The 24,204-nt window shown below is 36.8% G+C and overlaps 1 protein-coding gene across 1 annotated transcript in view; it reads left to right on the top strand.

Annotated features, from left to right (window-relative positions):
• Positions 1-24,204, top strand: part of LOC148955259 (ADP-ribosylation factor-like protein 13B) — an 87,508-nt gene that overhangs the window by 49,762 nt on the left and 13,542 nt on the right. Inside the window, exon 6 of the mRNA XM_089106787.1 lies at positions 17,677-17,838. Within this exon, the coding sequence (XP_088962913.1) occupies positions 17,677-17,838 (162 nt within the window). The remainder of the gene's footprint in view (positions 1-17,676; positions 17,839-24,204) is intronic.

Genomic DNA, 24,204 nt, shown 5'->3' with positions numbered 1-24,204 from the left:
AATTGTAGACAGAGAAAAGCCAGAACAGATAGTCCGAGTAATTGACAGGCAAATGTTTAAACGGCTGGGGCACGGGTAAATGGCAAGAGTATGAATGACTCTCTTATTGGACACATACTTGTCAAGTTAGTTTTTGGAAAGGCATGCCTGCCTAGAGTCTTGAATTGAAGTTATCAAGTATTTTGCGCAATAGGTTGCATAGGTTGCATCAAGACTGGGCTGGGTAATTGTAGACAAAGAAAAACCAAGACAGATAGTCCAAGTAATTGAGAGGCAGATGTTTAAATCTCACAATCAAATCACGTACTTAATCACGCTCTCACAAATTTACATTTGAGAGAAGCATAGATCCTATCCGGTCATGCCAGCAATCAAGAAAAATTGGCTAAACTAACCTCTTAATATCCAACGGTGAAAAAAACACCACATCTTGATTAAAACACGAATTTCCTCTTCAAAGTTTGATCAAGATTCCCGCTAGAAGATCTTGGTCGCTAAATGTCAGGGAACGAATATTTTATCTGCAGCTAACACTCCTTAGTTTAGTCGGTATCTATACATCTGGAAATCCGATATTTTGTCGGTGACCTCTCTCAAAAGCCTCCATACGGGTAATTTTTTATCTTTCATCTGCCTCTCTACGTTCCCTTTCTTTCCTATTTGCTTTTCTACAGACTTCTATAGCCCTTTTGTCCGCTATTCTATTTTTTCTAATTTCATCTCTCTCAGCCAGAATTTTTTGTATATTCTCGATCTCTCTCCCAAAGGCCTCCATATGCACCTTTCTTTCTATTTTTCTACTCTTTGTATGGGCATCACTCGCCCATCTTGGTATCTGCTTGTCCCGAAATTGGACATTTTTATGCTCAAATGGTATTATATCTCTTTAACATATGATCAAACTCTCAACCAATGCGAAAAATGCACGATATTTTTCGGTAATATTGCTTAATGAATTAATCAACCATGTGTTCGCCTTGGTTGATCACTCAATGATTGCCACGCAACAAAAATGACGATACTCCAGCGCGTATATTCTATTAATAGACCTACAGGAATAAATATCACTCAGGGAAAACTACCCTGTAAAACAAACGACGAATCCACCCTGGATACTGGTACTTCAAATGTAATCTCGACTTAGGCCAATTACACCAAAGAAGACGAGTGTCTCTCACCTACCAATTGTGCGCAAAAACTGACGAATTTTCCTAATTTGCTGTCTCAATGATCAGATAACCTTCGCCCTGAAGATTGTATCTCATTCTGCTATCTCCAGTGGACTATAGTACAATTTTTAATTTTTCTTATTCCTTCTTACTCCCTTGGATACTTTCTAATATGGAGATTCCCCCCTTGTAAACTCAAAAATCAAGTATTAAGCTAATTTCTATTCTTAAAATATCACAATTGTCTCCTTATTCCGGCAAAAATGGTCGATTTGTATACTTTGCTCTAAATTTTTATTTTGTTTTATTTGGCCAGGCCTAAAACCCCTTATATCACAGGTACCCTCGCTCATACGTTCCTATAGAGAGCCTAGCTCATCAAATTGTCAATTTGCGATATTTCAATTAATTCTTTTTTTCTCCGCTCAGTCCTTAATAGCCTACTATATAGGCTAAATCAACCAGATATCTTCAGTAAAAGCGTATTCTTTTAACCATCAGTGCTTATGAAAGCTTTCATTAGTCACGGCCACTAGTAGGGGAAGGAGGAGGAGGGTCTCTTTCTCCACTGCTGTTTGAGAGATCTCTGATACTACCAGTGCTGCCACTGGTGGTGTTGCTAGAGAATAGTAACAGGATCGAGTGATCACAAGGTTTCTACAATTTATTTCCGCGCTGATATTACAACCAGTTTGGGTTTGCAAACTGCACTTCCCATGGTATGTGAGCGCTAAGTTAATTGGCTCAAGACGCCACGCTAAGAACCACAGGCACTAAACTCCATAAACTCTTTTTATCTCACGGATACGTCTTGCTTGGTATAGGATTTGCTTCTTGAACCACCAATATAATCTCAGCCTCTATCTAGACTCCAAACGCTAGTCTCTATCTAGACTAATCCATAATTCAAAACTAGAAAATAAAACAAAGGTTTATGTTCATATCAATCTTATATCAAGAGCCAGGGTTTCCACCAGGTGGAAAAAGATCACTGGATTCTTAAAGCAAAATCACTAAATTAGCAAATAAACTCCTAGATTAATGACTAGAAATCACTAAAAGTCACTAGAATTATGATATTATTGATAATATTGTGTATGATAATATTATGAATATTATGAATTATATAATATTATGAATTATGATAATTGTTTTGTTTCTTTATTATGTTCTATACAGGCAGGACTAGAGGGGTAAAATTACCCCCCTAGATGTGGAAAAATACCTTTAGATTGACGTATTTTTTTCAAGCAAAAATTATCCTTGAAATTTTAAAAATGTCTTTTTGCATCTTTATGCATAGAATAGAACAAAATCCTTGCTTCCTTCCTGTATTTTCCCGAATTGGCACCTTTGGCTTTACTTCAAACGCTGAAAATTGCTTATCGCTGATCTATTCGAAATATTTGCTCCTATAATAAACAAACTTTTTTCTTTTTACTCTAGCTGAGCAAGTATAAAATACTTTTTTCAAATTTTCATGGAAAAAATTTGTCCCACACTTCACAAATTTCAATAAGCATTGGTTTTATTGCTTTTTTAATAAAAAAATATGTACTTGTTAGTTATACAGAACACACCTAGGATGAAAAGTTATCTCAATCCTAATAAAATATGCCAGCATATGATGAAAATATAGTACTTTAGTAAGTAGATGAAAATATAATGCTTTAGTTGATACAATAATATAATTTGGGCTATATATTTGCAAATTAAGGGGATGTGAAGGTAAAGTAACCTAACCTTACCAGTGACACACTCGGAAAATAATAAGGGGTGGGCTGACCGGGGGTCCCTCGGCCAACCAATGGAAAACTTCAAAATTCCTTAGAAAAACCGGTATTATAAAGTAAAGTTTTTACTAACTCCTTTCTGGTGATGTCTGGGTTTGCATTGATAAACATCTAATATTGGTATGCGTGTACCGGTAAGCCTGTAGCCGAATCTTTCAGAGTTAAGGGTTTACACGGGAGGAGATAGAAAAAGAGTTTCTTTACTATAAACTATTCATTTATTCTACAAAGTCTATATACATGGTTTGGAAACAAACACAAGAGAAGAACTTTACAGAAGTACTGCACGACCGGAACTAATTTTAAGCAATTTAGATATCCATATATAACATGATTTCCGAGGTTCTTATAAACACGTTCTACTATATTAAAATTGTCCGAATTCCACTTTCTTGGATTATAAGGCGAGTTTCTCAGATTCTCATTTCCAAAGGACAAAGCATACATCGAAGAGATCAGAAAATTCATTATAGTAAAACGATATCTGTGAACAAAACCATTCTTATGAACAAACAAAAATGAGTCTTTTTTAATTATTTCGATGATCAAATCAAGGCATTTTCTTATTTAATTTCCCAATTCAGTTCTTTTAATTTTCTAATTTTTATTTAACAAACTATTAACCAGTCTTAAAGTCAACCTTTCGCATTTTCCCTTAAAATCATAGGCATGGGATGGGGGATGGCGGGATGGGGGGCCCACTGCGGCAGGATGGGGCCGGGCCGGTTCGGGAGCTTTAGATTAGGAAGAAATAATTACCTTGCACAAGCACACTGAAAATTAATAATTTTTGAAAAAAAGTTTCACCCCACACCGCCCACCTTGTATTATGAAAGAATTTAAGTTAATATATCCAGACCGAGTTGTTTTCTGTACTTTATAAATTCATCTCGATATGAAATCATATAGTGTCCGTGTGAAAGTACCTTCACACCATCCTCAAGTACATACACTTTGTCTGATTCCGTTATTGCACTCCCACTTGTAATATTTTATTTAAAATAACTTCTTTTCTTACGATGTAGGAGGACCATATTCGAGTCTATCATTGTAAAAGATGTTAAGTTCGGGTAGGCGATGATTCTAGCGAATTTTTTGGGATTGGTTACAATTTCACATCGACTTCTGTTTCGCACGCTTTCGTATATTTTAGCGAAGGCTGAGTTTATGAGCTTATACATCTCTTTTTCAACCTTGGTTTTCGAGTCTGAAAGTTTACTGACAAAGGTGTCAATAAACGTTTTCATGTATGGCTTTTGATAAAATTGGAGGGTTCTTTGTATCGTTGTGACTTTGAAACCAATGGATACCATCCATCGCAATAGCAAATGATGAACAACGATATTCTGTTTTGGGCTAAGGTCAGCAATAAGTTTTTGCTTTGAAGGCACCCAGTGCATACTCCCATCCTCTACCAAAGATAAATTGTATGGAATCAGAGAGTCCTTACCCACCGGTCTATTTATGTACGGGAAAACAAAGTCTTTACCGAGTCATAGATTTCCATGGGAATTTGGCCGTCAATTTCAAAAAACCATCCTTACGCCCCATTCTCCTCAACGGTAGCAATGTTGGGGAAATTCGAAGCACACGGATCGTTAAGCCATTTTTAATTGCCACACGGCAAACAGTAGTGAGACATCACCGACGGATAAAGGAAATTCATATCCAAAAAAGCTGCATCTGACTTTTTATCGGTGTGCTGTCCGGTCAGATCAGTTTTCAAGATACGGTCCCCGTGAAAAAAATACCCTCTCCTCATTGATCTCTCTACAAATAGATGCTGATCCACTTCAGTGATCAGACCTATTTCTTCTTTGCTGATTTTAAGAATCATCACCAGATGAGGAGTGGAAAAATAAAAACCCTAAATCCAATCCCGATTCCCCATAGATTTTATCCTTGTTCTTCCACACATTGTCAAAAAGAGTCAATATATAACTAGCCAAGCACAGTTTACAGTAATCTCACCCTTTTTTACATCCTCCCTTGGCCCAAACCCTCTTGACAAATTTATAGTCGCCAGTGGTGCATTGACTATCCGTAAGGGAATTGTAAAATGCTTTGATATGTGGTAATGAAACCTCACCTAGCCTCGAGGTAGAGTTGTATTAATCATGTGTGTATATGTCCTTACAAGTTAATAAATAATACATTTCATCATTGGGAAAGTGCTGTTTCAGGAGGGTGAAAATCGAAATTTTCGCTTTTCTGTACCTGAATCAATTGACTTAAAGACTTGGGGGAAAACTATAACAGTCTAAAAAACGGAATTTATTCAGGCCAGTATTACCCATGTCTACTTTTTGTTCACTGGAATTATAGGAGCAGCAGCTTCTCCGATGATTCGGGTATGATATTATAGGAAAAAGAACCATCTACCAATGCGTCATATACAACTGCCCCCTTGGCTATGCGGGCCAACGCCGGTAAAATAAACTTCAAATCATAGTATTCAAACCGATACGAAATATTGATGACTAACGTTTATATTGCACGATTGATGTGCCACCCCTCTAAAGTTACTCCCTCCCAATGAAATTTCCTGCCATAAATGATCTTGATCGATCACCTCCCTCTTTCTCCCCTTCCCCCAGTACCATCATCAAATACTCACTTAAAAACCCAAGATATTTTACGATTTTTAATGGTCAATGTGTCATCTGGTGATAGAATCATAGGATAGTGTGTATAGCGCAGGTGTGAAATTGCACCTTTTGCTGTTTTGATAAGACTGGTCAATGCCGTGCGCAGGCAGTCTTCCCCACCCAGTAACTCAACTATATCTAACACTTGCATGGTATTACTAGAGTCTATTTGGGAGTGAGTGTAAGAGACTCCAATGGCTTCATGTATCTTAATACGATTTGGATTTGACGAATTGTACACTTCTGTGAGTTTGGCTTTGCAATCCAGGAAAATCTTGTTGCTCTGCAGGAGCAAGTTTTTGAAATTCTTAAAACGAAAGATCGCTCTATATCTGCAAACTGTTTCCACAGCCTAGTACATATGGCGTTTACAGTGTTTCATGTGATGCTTTAGCTTTAAATCATTCCGATATCTGGACAGCCATGTTAGACAATAGTAGCATACACCATCCCGTTTTTTACCCTCACATAAAACCCTACTAATATCCATATCTGGATTAAAATATCCAATTCAATCTCTGAAGGAGGGGTGTATAGAAGCCATTCCCAAGGATCCACTGATTCAAGGGACGGAGCCCTCACTGTAAATATTACACCCTTTTATTACTGCGCTCACCCCGCCTCAAATTCTGTTTCATACTGTAACACCGTAACACCGATCCTTAAATGTTCATTTGCTCGCTCAAAAATATCCATCCCTTTTAGTGTTACGGGAAATTGACCATTTAAACAATATAAATCTACTTTAGGAAACTTTGGACCATCCCCATCAGCTGCCAATTTGTCCAACTTTTTCTTAGATGCATTTTCACGCAGGGTTCGGAATGCCGCAATCAAAAATGCATAATTAAAACACTGTAGCCTAGCATTGAAACAGATTCGTTGTATACCTCTACAACCCTATAAATCTGAATGATATTTTAGAACTATAGAACCCTCCCCCTCCCCGCTACCTCTTAAAATAAAACCTTTCTTGACTATACAAATATTAACGTTTAAATTTTCAATAAATAAAACAACCGACCCCCTACCCCCCTCATTATTATTATCCAGTTTGGTTACGATAATATTAACCCAATCTAAAAATACCTCCTCATAATTTTCTAAATGCGGATGAGTTGGTTGCATATCTGTATGCAAATATATCGAATAAAGTTCGCTTGCATTTTCATTTAAATAGAATTTTTTTAGTACTATTGGCGCTTTTAAACTGTCCCTGCCTCCCCACAACCGCAAGCTGTTGTTCAAGAAGGGCTTGAATCTTGTTCACGTATGAGTTTGTAATAGCCAGGGGGTATGTTACTATACCCCCTGACATTAAAGAATTAAAGGGGTCACCGAAAGCGGCTATGTAGACAATAGTATGGTGCAAGGCAGAGTTAGACAAGAAAAAATCTGGTAGTGTATTTACTGGTGGCGGGGTTGTTTCACTATCATCACCACTACTCTGGTCAACCTCAATAGTGGGGGTGGAGGGTCGCATGAAATCTTCCGATTCAGTACCATCACCAGTCTGTTCAATTGCAATAGTGGGGATGGTGCTTGGTCTGAAATCCCCCAATTCACTAAGGATACCTTCTGGTGTGTTTAGGGATAGCTGATCAAGCCATTAAGCATTGTCTTGTGGCAAAATTTGATTTTTATGTTTATCATCATCAATAGAAGTAGCATGTGAACTCGGTTTAGATGCACTTGTGGTGATATCACCTATATATTCGTTTATAAACCTATTTGACCATTCTGGGTCCTCAGTCATGTATTTGTCACAAATTAAATCCTCTATGCTAACTATATCCCCAAAGCATTCATTTAAGAAGTCCCTTTGCCATTCTAAAGCATTATCAATTACTACACTATCCTGAAAATCCACTGGCGGCGTTAGGATCTGTGTAGGCTCATTGACAATAAATGTTCCTTGAGCTGATGAAAGAGGCGATAATTCACCATTGTTAATCTATAAAAACAGGATTTATTTTAAATGTGGAATATCCAATATTCTATAAACTCAAAAAAAAAATTAATCAGCTCTATGCTCATTTATGTAAAAAAGATTTTTTTTGTCCCCCTCAACCCCTCTTTTTTTCTACAATTAGCCCATGACTTAATATACGCCCAACTAGGTGATTTAAAATCATTAAAACTAAAAAAGAAGAATCGCTTAATGCTATAACATAAATATAAGAAGGAATATCTAACCCCTTAGGTTTTCACTAATTTATCGTTCGTGATCTATTTTCATTGGGAAATTATAAGTGTCTTATAAATTTGAAAAAAAGAAGATTATTAACTATTTTCATTTATGTAAAACAGAAATAGGGTTTTTTCGTGCCCCCTTCATCCCCTCTTTTTTCTATGATTAGCTCATGACTTAATACACGCAACTAGTTGATTCAAAAGTATTAACCCTAAAAAGAAAAATCGATGAATGGTATAACCTAAAATGTAACAAGGATTGTCTAACGCCTTAGGTTGACACTAATTTACCGTTCGTGATCTATTTTCCTTGGAAATTGCAAGTGAATTGTAAAGTTGAAGAAAAGGATTATTAAGGATTTCTTTTTATGTAAAATAGAAATAGGGGTTTTTTGTGCCCCTCCACCGATTTTTCTACAATTAGCCCAGGACTTAATATACGTAACTCGCTGATTTGAAATTATTAAGACTAAAAAACAAGAATCGATGAATGCTATAACATAAAATGTAAGAAGGAGTATCTAACCCCTTAGGTTGATGCTAATTTACCATTCATGATCTATTTTCTTGTGAAATTACAAGTGTCTTATAAACTTGAAGAAAAAAAGGACAATTAACGATTTTTATTTATGTAAAATAGAAAAATGGTTTTTGTGCCCCTCTACCTCTCTTTTTTTCAAAAATTACCCCATGACTTAATGTACACACAACTAGTTGATTTAAAATTATTAAGCCTAAAAAGAAGAATCAATAAATGCTAAAATATAAAATGTAACAAGGAGTATCTGACCCCTCAGGTTGACGCTAATTTATCGTTCGTGATCTATTTTCCTTGGGAAATTGTAACTGTTTTATAAACTCGAAGAAAATAGATTAGTAACGATTTTCATTTATGTAAAATAGAAATAGGGTTTTTTTTCCCCACCCTCCATTCCCTATTTTTATCTGTAACTAGAACATGACTTAATACACGCAACTAGTTGATTTAAAATTATTTAGCCTAAAAAGAAGAATTCATAGACGCTATAACATAAATGTGGCAAGGAGTATGTAACCCCTTAGGTTGACGCTAATTTATCGTTCGTGATCTATTTTCCTTGCGAAACTGTAATTGCGTTATAAATTTGAAGAAAAAAATATTAGTAAGGATTTTCATTTATGTAAAATAGAAATAGTGTTTTTTGTGCCCCCTCCACCCCCTCCTCGTTTTCCCACAATTAGTCCATAAACTAATATATGTAACCAGCTGATAAAGTCACTTACGTCAAGAGAGCCATTGTTCGGCATCATTTGAGAGACATCAGTAGCTAACTCTTCAAAAATATTTTGGTTAGCACGGGGGGGGGAGGGCACGTACGTAATCACGGGTTCCCTGGTCATATTCATTGAGGTAATTAAGTCTAGATTCTCCGTGTTCGGCCAAGATCTGTCATAAACCTTTGCACGTTTCTTTGTATTCCCTAATATTAAGTCCGTCTTTGTAGTTTCTAATATAACATGTTTGGTCGCATTATGCAACCTGTCTTGATATTCCCTATGGCCTTACTACTTACGAACTCTGCATCTTTCTTGATGGTTAGTCTCGACCCCAATTCCTTTGACCCCAAATTCTTCACCCCTTTTACAACACCGCAAAGCTCTCGGAGCATATTATCCATTACTACAATTCACAGGTAAACTTTACTGAAAGTTGAACCAGTTTGAGTCTTCCCTTATTACCAATTCCGACTAACAAGGCACAAAAGTCCAATGAGCTAACATAAACATAAATTTAAAAAGAAAAATGGATTTTGTATTACTCAAGTCTCTTTTCAATTATAGAAGAAATTTAACTCATTTTTGACCCCACTTAAACTTAGCCCCCTTATCAATAACTTATTTTACGGATAAATTAATTTCCAAAATGTAGATAAAACATACGGTATGAAATAAAATAAAGCTGCGTAATTCACTGACAATTTTTTTGTTTAGATATCGCACCGATTCAATCAAGCTTATTTGCTAGCGGGCTGATTCCTTGGGAAGAAACAGAAAATCCAAGAAGTTCTAAATTCTCTACAAAATTTAACCTTTTTATATCCAATTTCACATCATTCTCAGAATCCCCGAAACTCTCCAAATCTCCAAGATTCCCAAACTGAATTTTCATTATCTGATTATAACATACCTAACGTTTTATTTTATTACACTCCCTGGAAGCATACATATTTTTACCAGTTTCCCGAACACTTAACTAATTATTTAATTTCACTCTCTACTCTATAAGTCTAACCTATTACTCTATCTTTGTATCCCCTAGCCTACCAATTTACGTATATCTAATACTTTGACCTAATTTTACGCCATGCTAATAATTTCGGAATTCCTCATCGTGTTCCATGTATCTTATCTCATAACTTTCGACATACCCTACAATTCCCTTTTCTCTTCTAAGCCACATTTTCTATGGACTTAAACGTTTTTTAACCGTATACACTTTTGTCTGATTTTCATAATCATTTTCAATAGATATCATTTTTATACTATATTAATTCTTGAGCCTTCAAAACAATTCGAAGCTATCCCTTTCGGAAAGAACAGCTGGTGCACCAAATTCAAACTAAGCTAATTCCTTAAGGAAAAAGTACTTACAATTTTTCCCATTAAACATGCCTCTGCTAACATTTTTTCCAATTTTGTCTATACTTATAATATTAAAAAAAAATTATGTCTTCAAAAGTTTAATACTGATCTTCTCGCTCACAAATACAATAAAACACAACCTTCATAAAAAATGTGCATACTTTGTTTACATTTCCAATGTCATCGCTAAACTTTAGCTTATCTAAAGGGTTTTAACCCTTTCAGGACCGCATTTATTTCTTGATGACAAATTTTTTTTTTCAGTTCGAAACTTGTTGACAGTGTTTTTTTATTATTTTTAGATATTTTTCTAAACACCCATTTCTTACCATTCATTCCACAGCGAAATGGGATCTCCAGATCCCGTCAGTCTATTAGCTACCAAAAACAAATTTTCTGAAAATTATTATTGTATTAAAAGACTGATGCTTTACAACAGCTTATCATCCAAAATTATTATTTATTCAAACATTTTAACTTCACTTTGTGTAATACTCAAGAAAGCAGATTTTTTCCTTGTTGCAGCATAGAAAAACCGTTCGGACGAGATTCCTTCTTTTTACTTGCGCAGATTTCACAACGAGACCTGGAGCGTTCAGCTGACCAGACTGGTAAATGTGTTCCAACATTCCCTAGACGAACATCATCCGGTACACTGAAAGCTCCCTTCCTTCTTTTCGTATTCTGATTTTTATCAGTCACTACAGGAGATCCGTAACGAGGGCGTCCCCTTGTCGTTTCAATAGGTGGCTTCAAGGATGACTTTATTAGGCCTCAGGCTAATCTTCTTCTAAAGTCTATCAGTGGGATTTTTTCCCCTTCTGGCTTCATTACTTGATAAGAAGCATATGAGTTTGTGATGGTCATGTCCAAGAGACCAAAGAACAACCTATGCCACCACTTATAGCACTTTTGATTGTATCCGTAAATTCCACGCAACATGTCAGCCTGATCGACCCCTCCCATGTATTTGTTATAATCGCTGACCATTTTTGGACAAGATAAGGTCAATTTGGTTCCATCCTTTTTCTTCCTAGTAATTGTCGTCATCTCAGTTGAGTGCCAATTGGATGCCAAAAAGACGCTTTTATTGTCTCTCCACTTTAATGCAGCAATTTCTCGCTGAAAAACTCGCCCATCTGAATCACCTCTCTCCATCTTCTTGTCCTCTATAAGCTCAGGGAAGTGCTTTCTTGTGTTCCTTATTGTCCCACACGCACGAATACCTTTTTTTCAAGTAGTACAATAATTCAATCGAAGTGAAATAATTGTCAAAATACACCATGTGGTGTTTGGACGCGAGGGGAGCAGTTAACTCGACAACTACTCTCCCTCCCAATCCCAATTGCGCCTGTACGGATGCTTCTTCTTTCTTTCCTTGATAGATTTCAAATCTGTAAATGTAGCCAGATATACATGCAATGCACCAGATTTTATATCCTCGCTTTATGGGTTTCATAGGGTTATATTGCTTCATAGTGGATCTACCCTTAAATAATATCATACTCTCATCAAGTGAGAGAGCCTCTGCCTCATTCCAAGCACCTGAGAACTGTATGTTCAGCTTTTCAATCAACGGTCGAATCTTGAATAGCTTGTCCTTACGCCCTTCGGGTATTGCATGGTTGTCATTGAGATGGATAAATCGTCGAATTTGGCAAAATCTGTTTCTAGTCATGCTCTTACATATAGCTGGGACCTGTACATCGTCAGAGCTCTCCCAGTACATTTTCATGTCTGGGACTGTATGGTATGACATGATTATGTTGATGCCTAGGAAACCCAAGAGTTCAGTCACAGTTATGGTCTTGAAGATCGTGGCAGAAGCTAATTTATCTATCTTTTGCTGGGAGTACAGGTTAGTTTGCTCAACAATCTGATCTAGTAACTTCCTGTTCCACAACCGAAGGAAGAAGTCTGTTGGTGTGCTACAATCATCAAAAAAGTCACATTTTGGTCCACTTTCTTCTGAAAACGTTCCGATAGTTGGGGCTGCCAAAATTCTTCCATTTGGGTAAAAGCATATCGAAAGAAGAATTTTCGTTTGCAGTTTTCATGGCAATAGAAGAGGTTAATGAGACAGCTGAAGATCTAACAGCTCTTACGGTAAGCTTTGCAGGGCTCCTAACAAACTTAGTACCAACTGGACTTGCCATTGGTATGGTTTGAGCTCAGCAGTTTTGGAATAATTTGGATTTCGGTGCTGCTGTATTTCCTTTTCGTTCTTCACAACTAGTATCTGATACTAAAACCGCATCCAGCACTTCAAAGCTCAGACCAGACTCAAGAAAGACGCCTTAATCAGCAGACAGGCCGCAATCTGACTCTAAATCTGTGTCCGAGTCATAGTCAGAAGGTTATTCGTCTAGTAAAGTTGAAAGATTTTCTGCGGCTATTTTCTTCTTCATGTTCTAAAAAAAGACATTCTATAACTAACACAAGGGATGCATACAGGTTCGACCAGTCTATCTTGTACAAGATAAGAAACCCTTTTAATAATGTACACAACAATTAAGGTAAGGTAATGGATGATATTGTAAATTGATTTTAAGAAATAAGATTAATAAATGACATTAATAAGATAGAGAATATATAGGGAAATATTAATATAAAAAAATAAGCTTAATAAATAATAATATGTAAATATATCTAAACATTAAAAATGAAGAAATAATGAATAAATATAAAAAGTGCAGCAGTAAACAACAAAATAATATAGGGAAATAATAATAAAGACGAAAAAGTTATTAAAAACAATATTAATAAATTATAAAATAAAAAACAAGATTTTCTAAGCAAAGGATTCTCCTGCAAAATGGCAGACTCATGAAAATTGAGGAGGGAAAAGGGGCCCAATATATTTCTAAGAAATGAAATGCCAAGAAAGATAATTTTTCCAAGAAGATACAAAAAAGGTAACAATAAAAATCTAAAGCAGTGACGGATTCAAGAGAGGGGGGCGCGTGCCCCCCTAAAATGATCTAAAGTAGTGTAATTTACTTAATAAACGCTGGTTTCCGTTAATTAAACTTGCTCCTAATGCTAATGCAAGTTTGTCGTATCAACCTATTTTGAGCCCCCCCCCCCAAAAAAAAACCCTGGATCCACCACTGATCTAAGGGGACAGACAAATGCATGGTGCGTTCCCCTCTGCCCCATCTACTATTGCTCAGGTATCTTGCTATATATAAGCTAGTTTTAAAAGATCTTATGTCACTAATTGCGCAAAAACAGATCAAAAACACACTTCACTCAATAAGTACTGTTACTGACTGACGGGACCTTGTGGTCCCAGAACAATATAGTTCTGTTATCCCAAACCCTAGGAAAAATGACCCGACTTCATGTAACGCACACTATAAATCAGCTTTTATTAAATGGGGAAAAAAAAAATCGCATTTACCTACCTATATCACAACAGCCAAAATACTTATTTGTAAAATAAGATATTTTCCTGTCTAACTTTGGTACGTATGACAAATTTACTGATTAGGTCACACAATTTGTATCCAATTTTTACAGGTGAATGACGTATTAATCTAATCGTCTCTGAAAGGAGTATTGGACAGCAACTATAATATCTCATTATTTTCAATCCGAGATGCCAAATCCAGCTTTTATTCAGTCGGGACCTGTAAATCCCGTCGGTCCCGAAAGGGTTAAACCGTTTTTTAACCTTATACAGTTTTGTCTGATTTTCATAATCATTTTCAATAGATATCATTTTTATACTATATTAATTCTTGAGCCTTCAAAACAATTCGAAGCTATCCCTTTCGGAAAGAACAGCTGGTGCACCAAATTCAAACTTAGCTAATTCCTTAAGGAAAAAGTACTTACAATTTTTCCCATTAAACATGCCTCTGCTAACATTTTTTCCAATTTTGTCTATACTTATAATATTAAAAAAAAAATTATGTCCTCAAAAGTTTAATACTGATCTTCTCGCTCACAAATACAATAAAACACAACCTTCATAAAAAATGTGCATACTTTGTTTACATTTCCAATGTCATCGCTAAACTTTAGCTTATCTAAAGGGTTTTAAACCTTTCATTAGAAATTTTACAATTATACGAGGATCCTATCTCATGCAATTAAAGTTTCGTGGGACATAATAACAAGGTGAAGAGTTTACAATAAATTTAAGTTTTAAAATAAAGATAATAGGCTACTCATAACAACTGTCCTATATCACGGTGCGAACAAGCGTGACCTGCCTAATCACTTTTCTTAGGACGACTGTATGCAACAATGTAACGAACAGCAACAGTAGCGAGCAGAAACGGCGTCAAATGACAAAATCCTTGGTGTACAATTGAAAATAAACTTTTATCTTCACGAAAAAAAATTACTCAAGCCCATGTGGCTTTCGGTGGAAGATCTGCAAACTTTTGAAGGAAAGTCTTAAAACGGGAACATGCTACCTAATTGTAATGCAGTGTGGATCAGTTTTATCTTGTAATGGATATTGGATTCTAGAAGCCTATGTAGGACACGGGTTTGTGGAATTTATGATGCTTTGTCCTTATGAAGCGGGAATCAGAAAAATTAGATTTATAATACCAGAAAGTGGAACTTGGAAAATTTTACTATAGTAGAGCATGTTTCTAAGAACCTAGGAAATTATAATATATATATGGATTTCTGAAGTGCTTAAAGTTAGTTCCTCTCGTGCAGCAGGGGCTGATCCAGGATTTTTTTAGGGGGGGGGGGGGGCGCAAAATACCTATTTTGCCAATAATACCTATTATAGGTAAAGGTATTATAGGTATATTATAGGTATAGGTATTGGATTAATACCTATTTATCCAATAAACTTGCGTTAGAAGCAAGTTTAATTGACGCAACCTTGCCTTAATTAAGTCAATTAGACTACTTTAGAATATGTTAGGGGGACGTACGCCCCTCGTCCCCTTCTGGATCCGCCACTATCGTACAGTACTTCTGTAAAGTTCTTCGCTTATGTTTGTTTTCATGCCATGTATGTAGACTTTGTAGAATAAATGAACAGGTCATAAAAAGTCTAATTAAATTGGTTGGATTTTAATTAAAATTGTTTGACTTTTAGTGGGTGTTTCTTCCCTCTTTCAAAAATCCGGCAAATTTTCGCAGCTTCTTAGCCTTTAATGGGTAAAGCTAAGCTTGATGAATCTTATGTTTTTGGAATCAACATGATGAGCCGATGAAATATTGATTGATATCTAAATTCCGTTTCTAGAGTTTCATTTACTATTGAACCGTGTCACTCCATTCTTACAGTTCCTTGCCACAAACTGTTATAAAAAAAACTTAAAGAATAGGACGTTATATGTGCTTATTAGGTATTTCAATTACTAATAAGAGAATTCGGAGTATTATTGGAGTTTCGATTGGACATTAGAAGTAAATATTATAACCATTAGACAATTCCCAGACTAGATGCCTCCCCTTACTCCCAAAGGACTTCAGTCATCAAACTACGATCGATTTAATATAGCTAGTTATATTACAAATTCTGTTGTAAATAGAACTAAGTCCTATATTCTTTTTCAATAATTTCTTGTTTTATTAGGAAATTATATTTAATGTATACTTACTTTCTTATTTCAATGACTCTATTTCTGTTCTATTTGCAGATGTAGAGGTTGTATTCATATCTACCATTCACTCCACTTTCAAAGGTTTTAACAGAAAAAAAAAAAAAAAAAAAATCTAGTTTGGAACTGGTAGATTATAGAGACTTCTCCCCTTCCCATAAATATGAAGACAAAAATTCGACCTGAATAAATGTTGTGAAACAGGAAGTAGCGAACATTTTGCAATTTTGCGATTTACTATGCTCCCCTATTATCTTGATGATAACGGTGGACATATGGTGGAAAATCAAAAGTTTCAAAGGCGGTATATATGCGTAAATGCCAATCTTGAACATATTAGGAGCTCTAGCGAATCACTATTTTACATTTTTTTTTTATTAATTAGCTTCTTGTATAATTTATTCGATTGAATCATAAATCTACGCGCTATATCGGGAAAAATCGCTAAATTTAGGAGGAAATCACTAGTTGTACAAAAAAATCACTTTAAATCACTATCTAGAAGAAAATCACTAGGCAACATAGAAAATCACTGGAAATAGTGATAAGTCATGAGGGGCGGCATCCTTGTCAAGAACTAACTAAAAATCAAAGCACTTTTCGACATGCCTCCGCGCACCGAGGTTCCCTTAGTTCTGACCAAATTCAATGAATGGCCCCTTCAAAGTGAAGTACAAAATTTACGCTTGGATTTTGTACGCTAAATTTATACCTGTCATCGTTCGCACGCCTTATTTCAGATGCCAGCTAATTAGCAGACTCTTTCCAGACGTGTCGCAATCAGTTAACCAAGAAAAAATATTAATAGGGCGAAAGTATGTTGAATAATAGCTAAGCTCTGGGTTGAAGTACTGAAATTAAACACAAGTTAGGTCAAATTCACAAAAAGAGCTTTTATCTGAAAAAAAAGGACCCAAAGGTCCCCATAGTCATCTATACCATTTATGTTTTAGCCATCATCATTCATCCTTGCCCTCATCATTAACAACGCCATGACTCTAGTTACTATCACCAAGAATACTTTCATCCTAAGCATCATCATCACTGCTTGTAATTGTTGTGATTATCATCTACCATGGTATTGATCACATAATCATTACCAGCATTATCATTAAGGGGGGGTAATTATCCAGGCCGTCGCCGTCAGGGTTGAAAGGAGACCCGAAGACTGCAAAATGTAAAAATTTTTAGTCCCTAAATCACCGATTTAAAAAAGATGAATCTATTTATGTATAGAAGAACTTTGGCCTCTCAGAACGACTAACGACCCATAAGTTAAACTGAACTTTAATAGTGAGATTTTTCTGATTCCAAAAGGGCATATGTTTTTCTTCTAATCTGTCTTACCTAGGCAAGTACAACACTTGTGCAACTTGGCAACGGAATTTTTAGCGTGTCCTGAATTGTCTCATAAATAAAAGCGCCATATATATGTCAGAATAAACAATTTTTTTGACCCCTTATACGACTTACTGCAATCACCAATCTTATATGTTTAGGCTTCGAGAGAAGACAACTCAAGAAAAACAAAACAAAAAGCTTTGGGTGCTGCTTCGTCTTTTGCAAAGTTCCCACCACTACGAGTTCCAGCTGCAAACTCCATGTATTATAATAGTTATATAAACTGGAGTGCTTTCTGGTTAGGAACAATAAATAAAACGACTATTTTCAGGTTAGGAAACAAACAGGATTTGGAAAACGCAGTAGATGAACAAACAATTGTAACGAAGCTTGGGCTTGATCACCACGCAAATGCCACTCAAACTCCTACTAGAATTGAAAGCTGTATTGGAAATAAAGAAAAAATTGACCCTGCAATAGTTTCTGGTTTCAAGTAAGTAAATATCTCCTACGAACTTTACAATATTCCTTCCTGGAACCTGAATAGGTTTTATCTCCAAATGATGTAAAAGAACGTTATTGCCGGTATCTACAACTATTAGCCACTAAAAAAAAAAGAAAGGAAGAAGAAGAAGAATAGAGAACAAGCAAACGTTAGCCTCCATTAACGATAGACCAAAAACTTTTTCATAGCAAGAAACTCGTGGTAGAACAATTCATCATAACGGGAAAACTGCCGTGCAGTATGAGGCAAGCAGCTGAATTTCCCTTGCAAAGCTAATTCTGTAAGACAATTAATTGAAAATATTTATAGGAATTGCAGATTAATTCTTTCAATTCGGCTCGATCTATTCAGAAGATAACTCATGTTTAGGTACAAAACAGAACCAAATGAGCGAGTGTAACTTTTTTGTTTTTGTTAATTTGGAAAACATTTTCCAAAACAAAGTCAAAGAATAGCGAAGAACAATATAAAAACATAAACTGAACAGAAATAAAGTTATATTACAAGTCAAACATAAAAGGACCAGAAATTACGAGAACAAATAAATGAAGCCTAAAACGAACAGAAAATAAACGAGTATTCGCATCAAACTTGATAATGATAGACGCTACTACGAATGAATAGATGAAACCTAAAACGAATAGAAATTAAAATGAAAACTTAAGTCGACTTCAAAAGAACAGAACTTAACGCAAACAAGAAAATGGCTGCCACGCTTTTAAAACCTCTGAAGGATCTAAAAAAGATCGAAAAACAACTCTCCTTCTCCCATACCTTTTGACCCCGATCACACTCTGAGTTCGACCAGGGCCGGGTTTAAAGCTTTGACGCTTCTACGGCCAAGCGTTTTTTCCGCTTCATATTCATACCATAGGAGGAAGGGTCAATTTTCCTTAAGAAAATAACCTTTATGATGACAATTTCTATTTTATTGCGACAGTACATCAGATGATTATAATCTTAGAATCAAATATTTGTCCATTGGGGGTGTTAGGTAAATGAAATAAACCAACGAGGTGTTGGAAATAAGTTTAATTCAAAGGCAGATAGAAACACATAAATACATGTATGCATTATTCATTATTTTGTAAGTAGGACTATTTATCTTCAAAGCCAATTGATAAGTCTTCCTCCTTACTTTGTTTCGTGCGAAGGTATCTATGATATCATCGTACGGCATCTCTTGAGTCAGCCTTCCCTCAATAGAGAGCAGGGATAACGATCTCAATCTGTTTGACTTAAGTATTCATTTTAATCTGTCCGGGTGATTGATGACCTGAAGTAGTTCTTCACCCGACGAAGGATGGAAAAGGATCTTTCTTCTGTGCAGTTTGTTGCAGGCACACTAAGAACCATTCTTAAGACAATGCCAGTATTTGGATAGTTGTCAACTGCGTCAAAATGACGCAAAACCCTGGTAATGTCAGTTAGACTCGTGCTTGTTTTTTCTTCTGCAGTATTTTGTACTTAGAAGGGTTTCAAAAGTAAGTATTCATCTACAATCACAGGCTCAAGGTCGTCGGGATAAAAACTCAATAGCTCACTTACACGCTTCGTGATATCTGAGCTGTGATTTACGCGGCGGCAGAGGTAGATTGGTACTTTGACAATAAGTTGCATCAGTTCTGTTTTTGTTAAAAAAAATCGCTCAATGATAATTTATTCCGCCCCTAGACCCGGGCCTAATTGGCCTATTCGTAAATTTTGGCCTGAGTGCAACATGGTACCGGATCGAAATTTTGAGATAGCCATTGCGCTCAGAATAGCCAAAAAGTATAATAACAATACCTCCAGTGCCGACCAACCCCCTTGCATCCAGTGGCAACGGCCCAAAATTGTGAGGATTACGTTCACACATAGATTGTCATATGGATTCCTCTAGCCTAAGTAAAAATTCAAGTCCAATCTTATGAATTATTTGCTGTTTTTTTTCTCGAGAATCAGACAGTTCTACTCTCCTTTTTTTGTTAGTTCCTATCAGTCAACTTGATTATTATAGTTATTTTATTTTTATTTTTAGTATATGTTTTGAAAAATTGATGTAAACTGTTAAAAATTGATGTACACGGTTAAGAGGAGGGATGGGGATAGTAGCCAAAATACTGTGTGGAGTACTTTCTGTTTGTTTTAAGATTGACTTGAGCATTCATTTCATTTTTACTCATTTTGGGATTTAATCTTTCACCTATCAGTATCTGTCGCCTTTTTATTTGATCTGATTATTTATTTTAATTTCTTTTTGGTTTAATCTTCAATTATTCATCCACAGTAATTCCTGGCCGTTTTTAAGTTCAAATTAAATACAGCTTTATTTGTATTTGTCTTAAGGACGTTCAATGCCAGAATTGTCATTTTTCAAGTCTCTATGTCGGCTGACAGTCTCATAGACGAAGGGTCCGTTATCAAATTTTCCCAGCTCCATGGGGAGCTTCTAAAGCAATTTTGGTAAAAATTGATAGGGTATCTTAAATGTGTCAACAATTGGAAAAGCTAAAGAGAGGCTAGTTTAATTTAAAGAAACAGTAGAACCCCATATTTACATACAAGGGGCACCACTGCTGTTATCTATAATCGAGTCTGATGGTACAAGAACACACCTCATTCTAGGCCTGTGTGATGATTTGATGGTTCTGTTCTATTTGCTGGTTATATGATTTGATGGGTTTTTTTCATAGTTCTGTTTGTTGACGGTTTGATGTTGTTTCATAGTTCTGTTTGTTGATGGTTTGATGTTGTTTCATAGTTCTGTTTGTTGATGGTTTGATGTTGTTTCATAGTTCTGTTTGTTGATGGTTTGATGTAGTTTAATAGTTCTGTTTGTTGATGGTTTAATGTTGTTTCATAGTTTTGTTCGTTGATGGTTTGATGTTGTTTCATAGTTCTGTTCTGTTGATGGATATGTGGTTTGATGTTTCTATGTCTATTGAATACAGTGGGCGGTTCTTGACTGTGTTCAGTATAATACACAAGTTCCATTTGAACAGTGTAAGTAGAGATGCCCCTATTGATCGTGACATGACCACGTGGTTTATGGTTTTCTCAGTGAGAATGAAAAAACAGGAACTTTCTCACATGGAAAACCATGAATTTTGTCACATTTATGGATGTTTTCATGGATGGATATGTGTGTTGTTCGATTTATTTGATGTTTTTCTCGGATGTTAACATCAAATTATGGATGTTTTATGGTTTTTGTCAGTGAGAATTTGAAAAACATGAACATTGTCACATTTATGGATGTCAACAGCAATTCATGGATGTTTAATGGTTTTTGTCAGTGAGAATGAAAAAACAGGAATTTTGTCACATTTATGGATGTCAACAGCAATTAATGTCTGTTTCATGGATGGTTATGCATTTTGTTCGATTTATTTGATGTTTGTCATGTCTGTTATATGGATGATTCAGAAAAAGTATTTGATGTTGTTGTTCAATCCAAATGTTATCACCTTCCAGGCAAAAGTTAGATCACGTGTTTCCTTCTCAGCCAATTAAACTTACCTCCCATTTATATCAGAAATAAAATTTGCCCCCCCCAATGTGCTAATATATACCCCAAATTGGTATGTACAGGGGTGGGGGTAAAATTCATTTCCAACAAAAAATGATTATTATGTTTGGGAAAGAGAATAAAAAAGGGTAAATATATACCAAATCATATTATTGAGTTAGGAACAAAGTGAATACACCATTCAATGCCTTTTTTTATGCTGATTACAAATATAATAATCATTTCTATCGGAAATGAATTTCAGCCCCCCCTATATATGCAAATTCAGGGTATATATTTCTACATTAGTAGAGATGCATTATTGAGTCCGAACAGGACCACGTGGTCCTGTCGGCATTTTTAATGCTGACGGTACACCAAATATGGGCATAGCCTCCCTAGGGAGACAGATTGCGTAATGGGGTCAATGACCTCTTTTTCCAAGGTCGATTTATTTGATGTTTCTATGTGTAATAGCTCCGGGGCGAAGGTTGCACATGCGCATTGAATTCTAACGGGAACAATGTTATTGATCTAGGACTCGAGGGGGAAGTGAATTTCCGAGAACTTGATTGCGTAATCGATCGTGAATGTCATGGTGTCCAGAAATAGTATTTGTTGTTGTTGCTCTAGGCAATGTTATGACTTTCCCGGAATTTGGAACACCTGTGCTGTCGACCTCAATTCACCTATCGTGAATCAATAATTCCCCTTAGAAACAACAAATTAATTTCCCCTTTCATGACAGATCAATCAATCAATGACATCATCTGTCAGACTTTAAAAATTTTCGCCTAGAAACATTTCTCCAGGAATAGATTCAAATAATTAATGTCCTTTGCCTCGGGAACAACTCTTTTGGTCGAACTCCAATGGATATTAATAACCAAAGGCCATGGAAACAATTAGGCAAGAAACGTCTTAGCGATGAATTGTTTTAGCGCGCGAAAAGATTTCCTATTAATTTGAAATGCGTTAGCGCAGAGATGTCAATAACAAAGGAACACGCTGAATTTGCGTTTAGGGATTATTTGGGCGAAACTGTTTTAGACAGGTTGTGGAACTATTTCGGCGAAACAGTTAGAGACATTTTAAAAGAAGATTTTTGAAGAGATTTTGGAAGAGGTTTTGAGTGTGGTCATTATAATACACAAGTTTCATTTGAACAGTGTTGTGAGGTCCCCTATCACAACCCCAAAGGGTTCCGACCCCCCTACCCCAACCCCGAAGGAAGCCCCCGGTCCTCAAAGACCCCCCAAGCTCCCAAAGGCCCTCCACCGGTCCCCAAATGTCCCCCAGGCCCCCAACTGCCCCCCCCCGGACACTCAAAGGCCCCCCAAGCTCCCAAAGGGTCACCGGCGCCCCCAAAGGCCCACCCAGACCCCCAAATGCCATCCCCGGGCCCCCAAAGGCCCATCGAGCTCCCAAAGGACCAACGGGGTCCCAAAGGCCCTCCATCGGTCCCCAACTGCCCCCGGACACTCAAAGGCCCCCCAAGCTCCCAAATGGTCACCGGCGCCCCCAAAGGCCCACCCAGACCCCCAAATGCCATCTCCGGGCCCCCCAAAGGCCCATCGAGCTCCCAAAGGACCAACGGGGTCCCAAAGGCCCTCCATCGGTCCCCAAATGTCCCCCAGGCACCCAAAGGCCCTCCCTGAGCCCCAAAGGCCTACCCAGACCCCCAAATGCCCTCCCCGGACCCCCAAAGCCCATACCCCGGTCCCCAAAGGTCCCCCCGAGCTCCCAAAGGGCCACCGGCGCCCCCCAAGGCCCACCCAGACCCCCAAAGACCATCTCCGGGCCACCCAAAGGCCCACCGGTCCCCAAATGTCCCCCAGGCATCCAAAGGCCCTCCCTGTGCCCCAAAGGCCCTCCATGTGCCCCCATTCAATTATCAGAAAGTATTGTGACACAATGGATAGAACATATGAAATTATTGATGAACTGGAAGCCATGGCAGCCACAATTAGCAATGTAAGTTCTGTTTTCATTTTTTATTTTCAAAATAAAATTGTTTTCCGTGGTCACCCTCTACTATATTCGGGTACCCCCCTCCCCCTATACAAACGGCCCTATATGTTGTTTATACTCGATAAAAAGTGGAAAATACGCTCTTTTTTCGTTAAGTAAGCCCCATCCTTCCGCCCCCCTCTGTTCACAACCTTAATTCTGTTTTTGATAAATTCCGTATCTTATCTAAAAACGACTGTAAACTTTCTATCATTCCCTTAATGTACAATTCTCTATGTCTTGACTTACATATTTAATTCAACTATTTAATTATCTGATAATTGCTAACCACCATTAAAAGGACATAAGACTTTTATAATTATACACGATTTCTGATATCAGCTTAACCACAGACTTCCCTGATAAGATTAGCTTCGCGTGAAAAAAGAGATGATTGTTAATTAACCATGTGTGCTTACAGGCTTTGCGTAATTCTATGTGGTATGGAAGCATGGAAATGAGTTACTTCCAAAATTAATGCCTAACAATATTTTTAGGACATTGGTGAAAGGGGGGGGGGTTTGACAATGCCTCAAGTCAAACACCTCCATTGTAATGGTAACACACCCTGTTTATTCGCTACAAAAGTAAGGGGCGGGGTAGTAAGAAAACGAGACATTGCTTTGGTAGGTATAAATGGAAGAGCATTTTTAGCATATCTGTCGGGGGGGGAGGGAGAATTTTAACATGCCTTTTCTCAGGGATTATTTTCCGTGGGGGTTATTTTCCGTGGGCTGTTTTTTTTCTGGGTGTGTGATAAATACCAGCTATCGTAAAAGGATATGGAAAGATAAAAAATACCGTTAATACTTTAAATGCATCAAACAAGGCGTGCACAATGCAGATTAAAACCA

This window comes from Artemia sp. Qi Xiang Cuo, chromosome 2 (genome assembly GCF_049724085.1).
Source record: "Artemia sp. Qi Xiang Cuo chromosome 2, ASM4972408v1, whole genome shotgun sequence".
In the NCBI taxonomy this organism is placed as follows: Eukaryota; Metazoa; Arthropoda; class Branchiopoda; order Anostraca; family Artemiidae; genus Artemia; species Artemia sp. Qi Xiang Cuo.
This window is presented reverse-complemented; position numbering and strand designations above follow the sequence as displayed.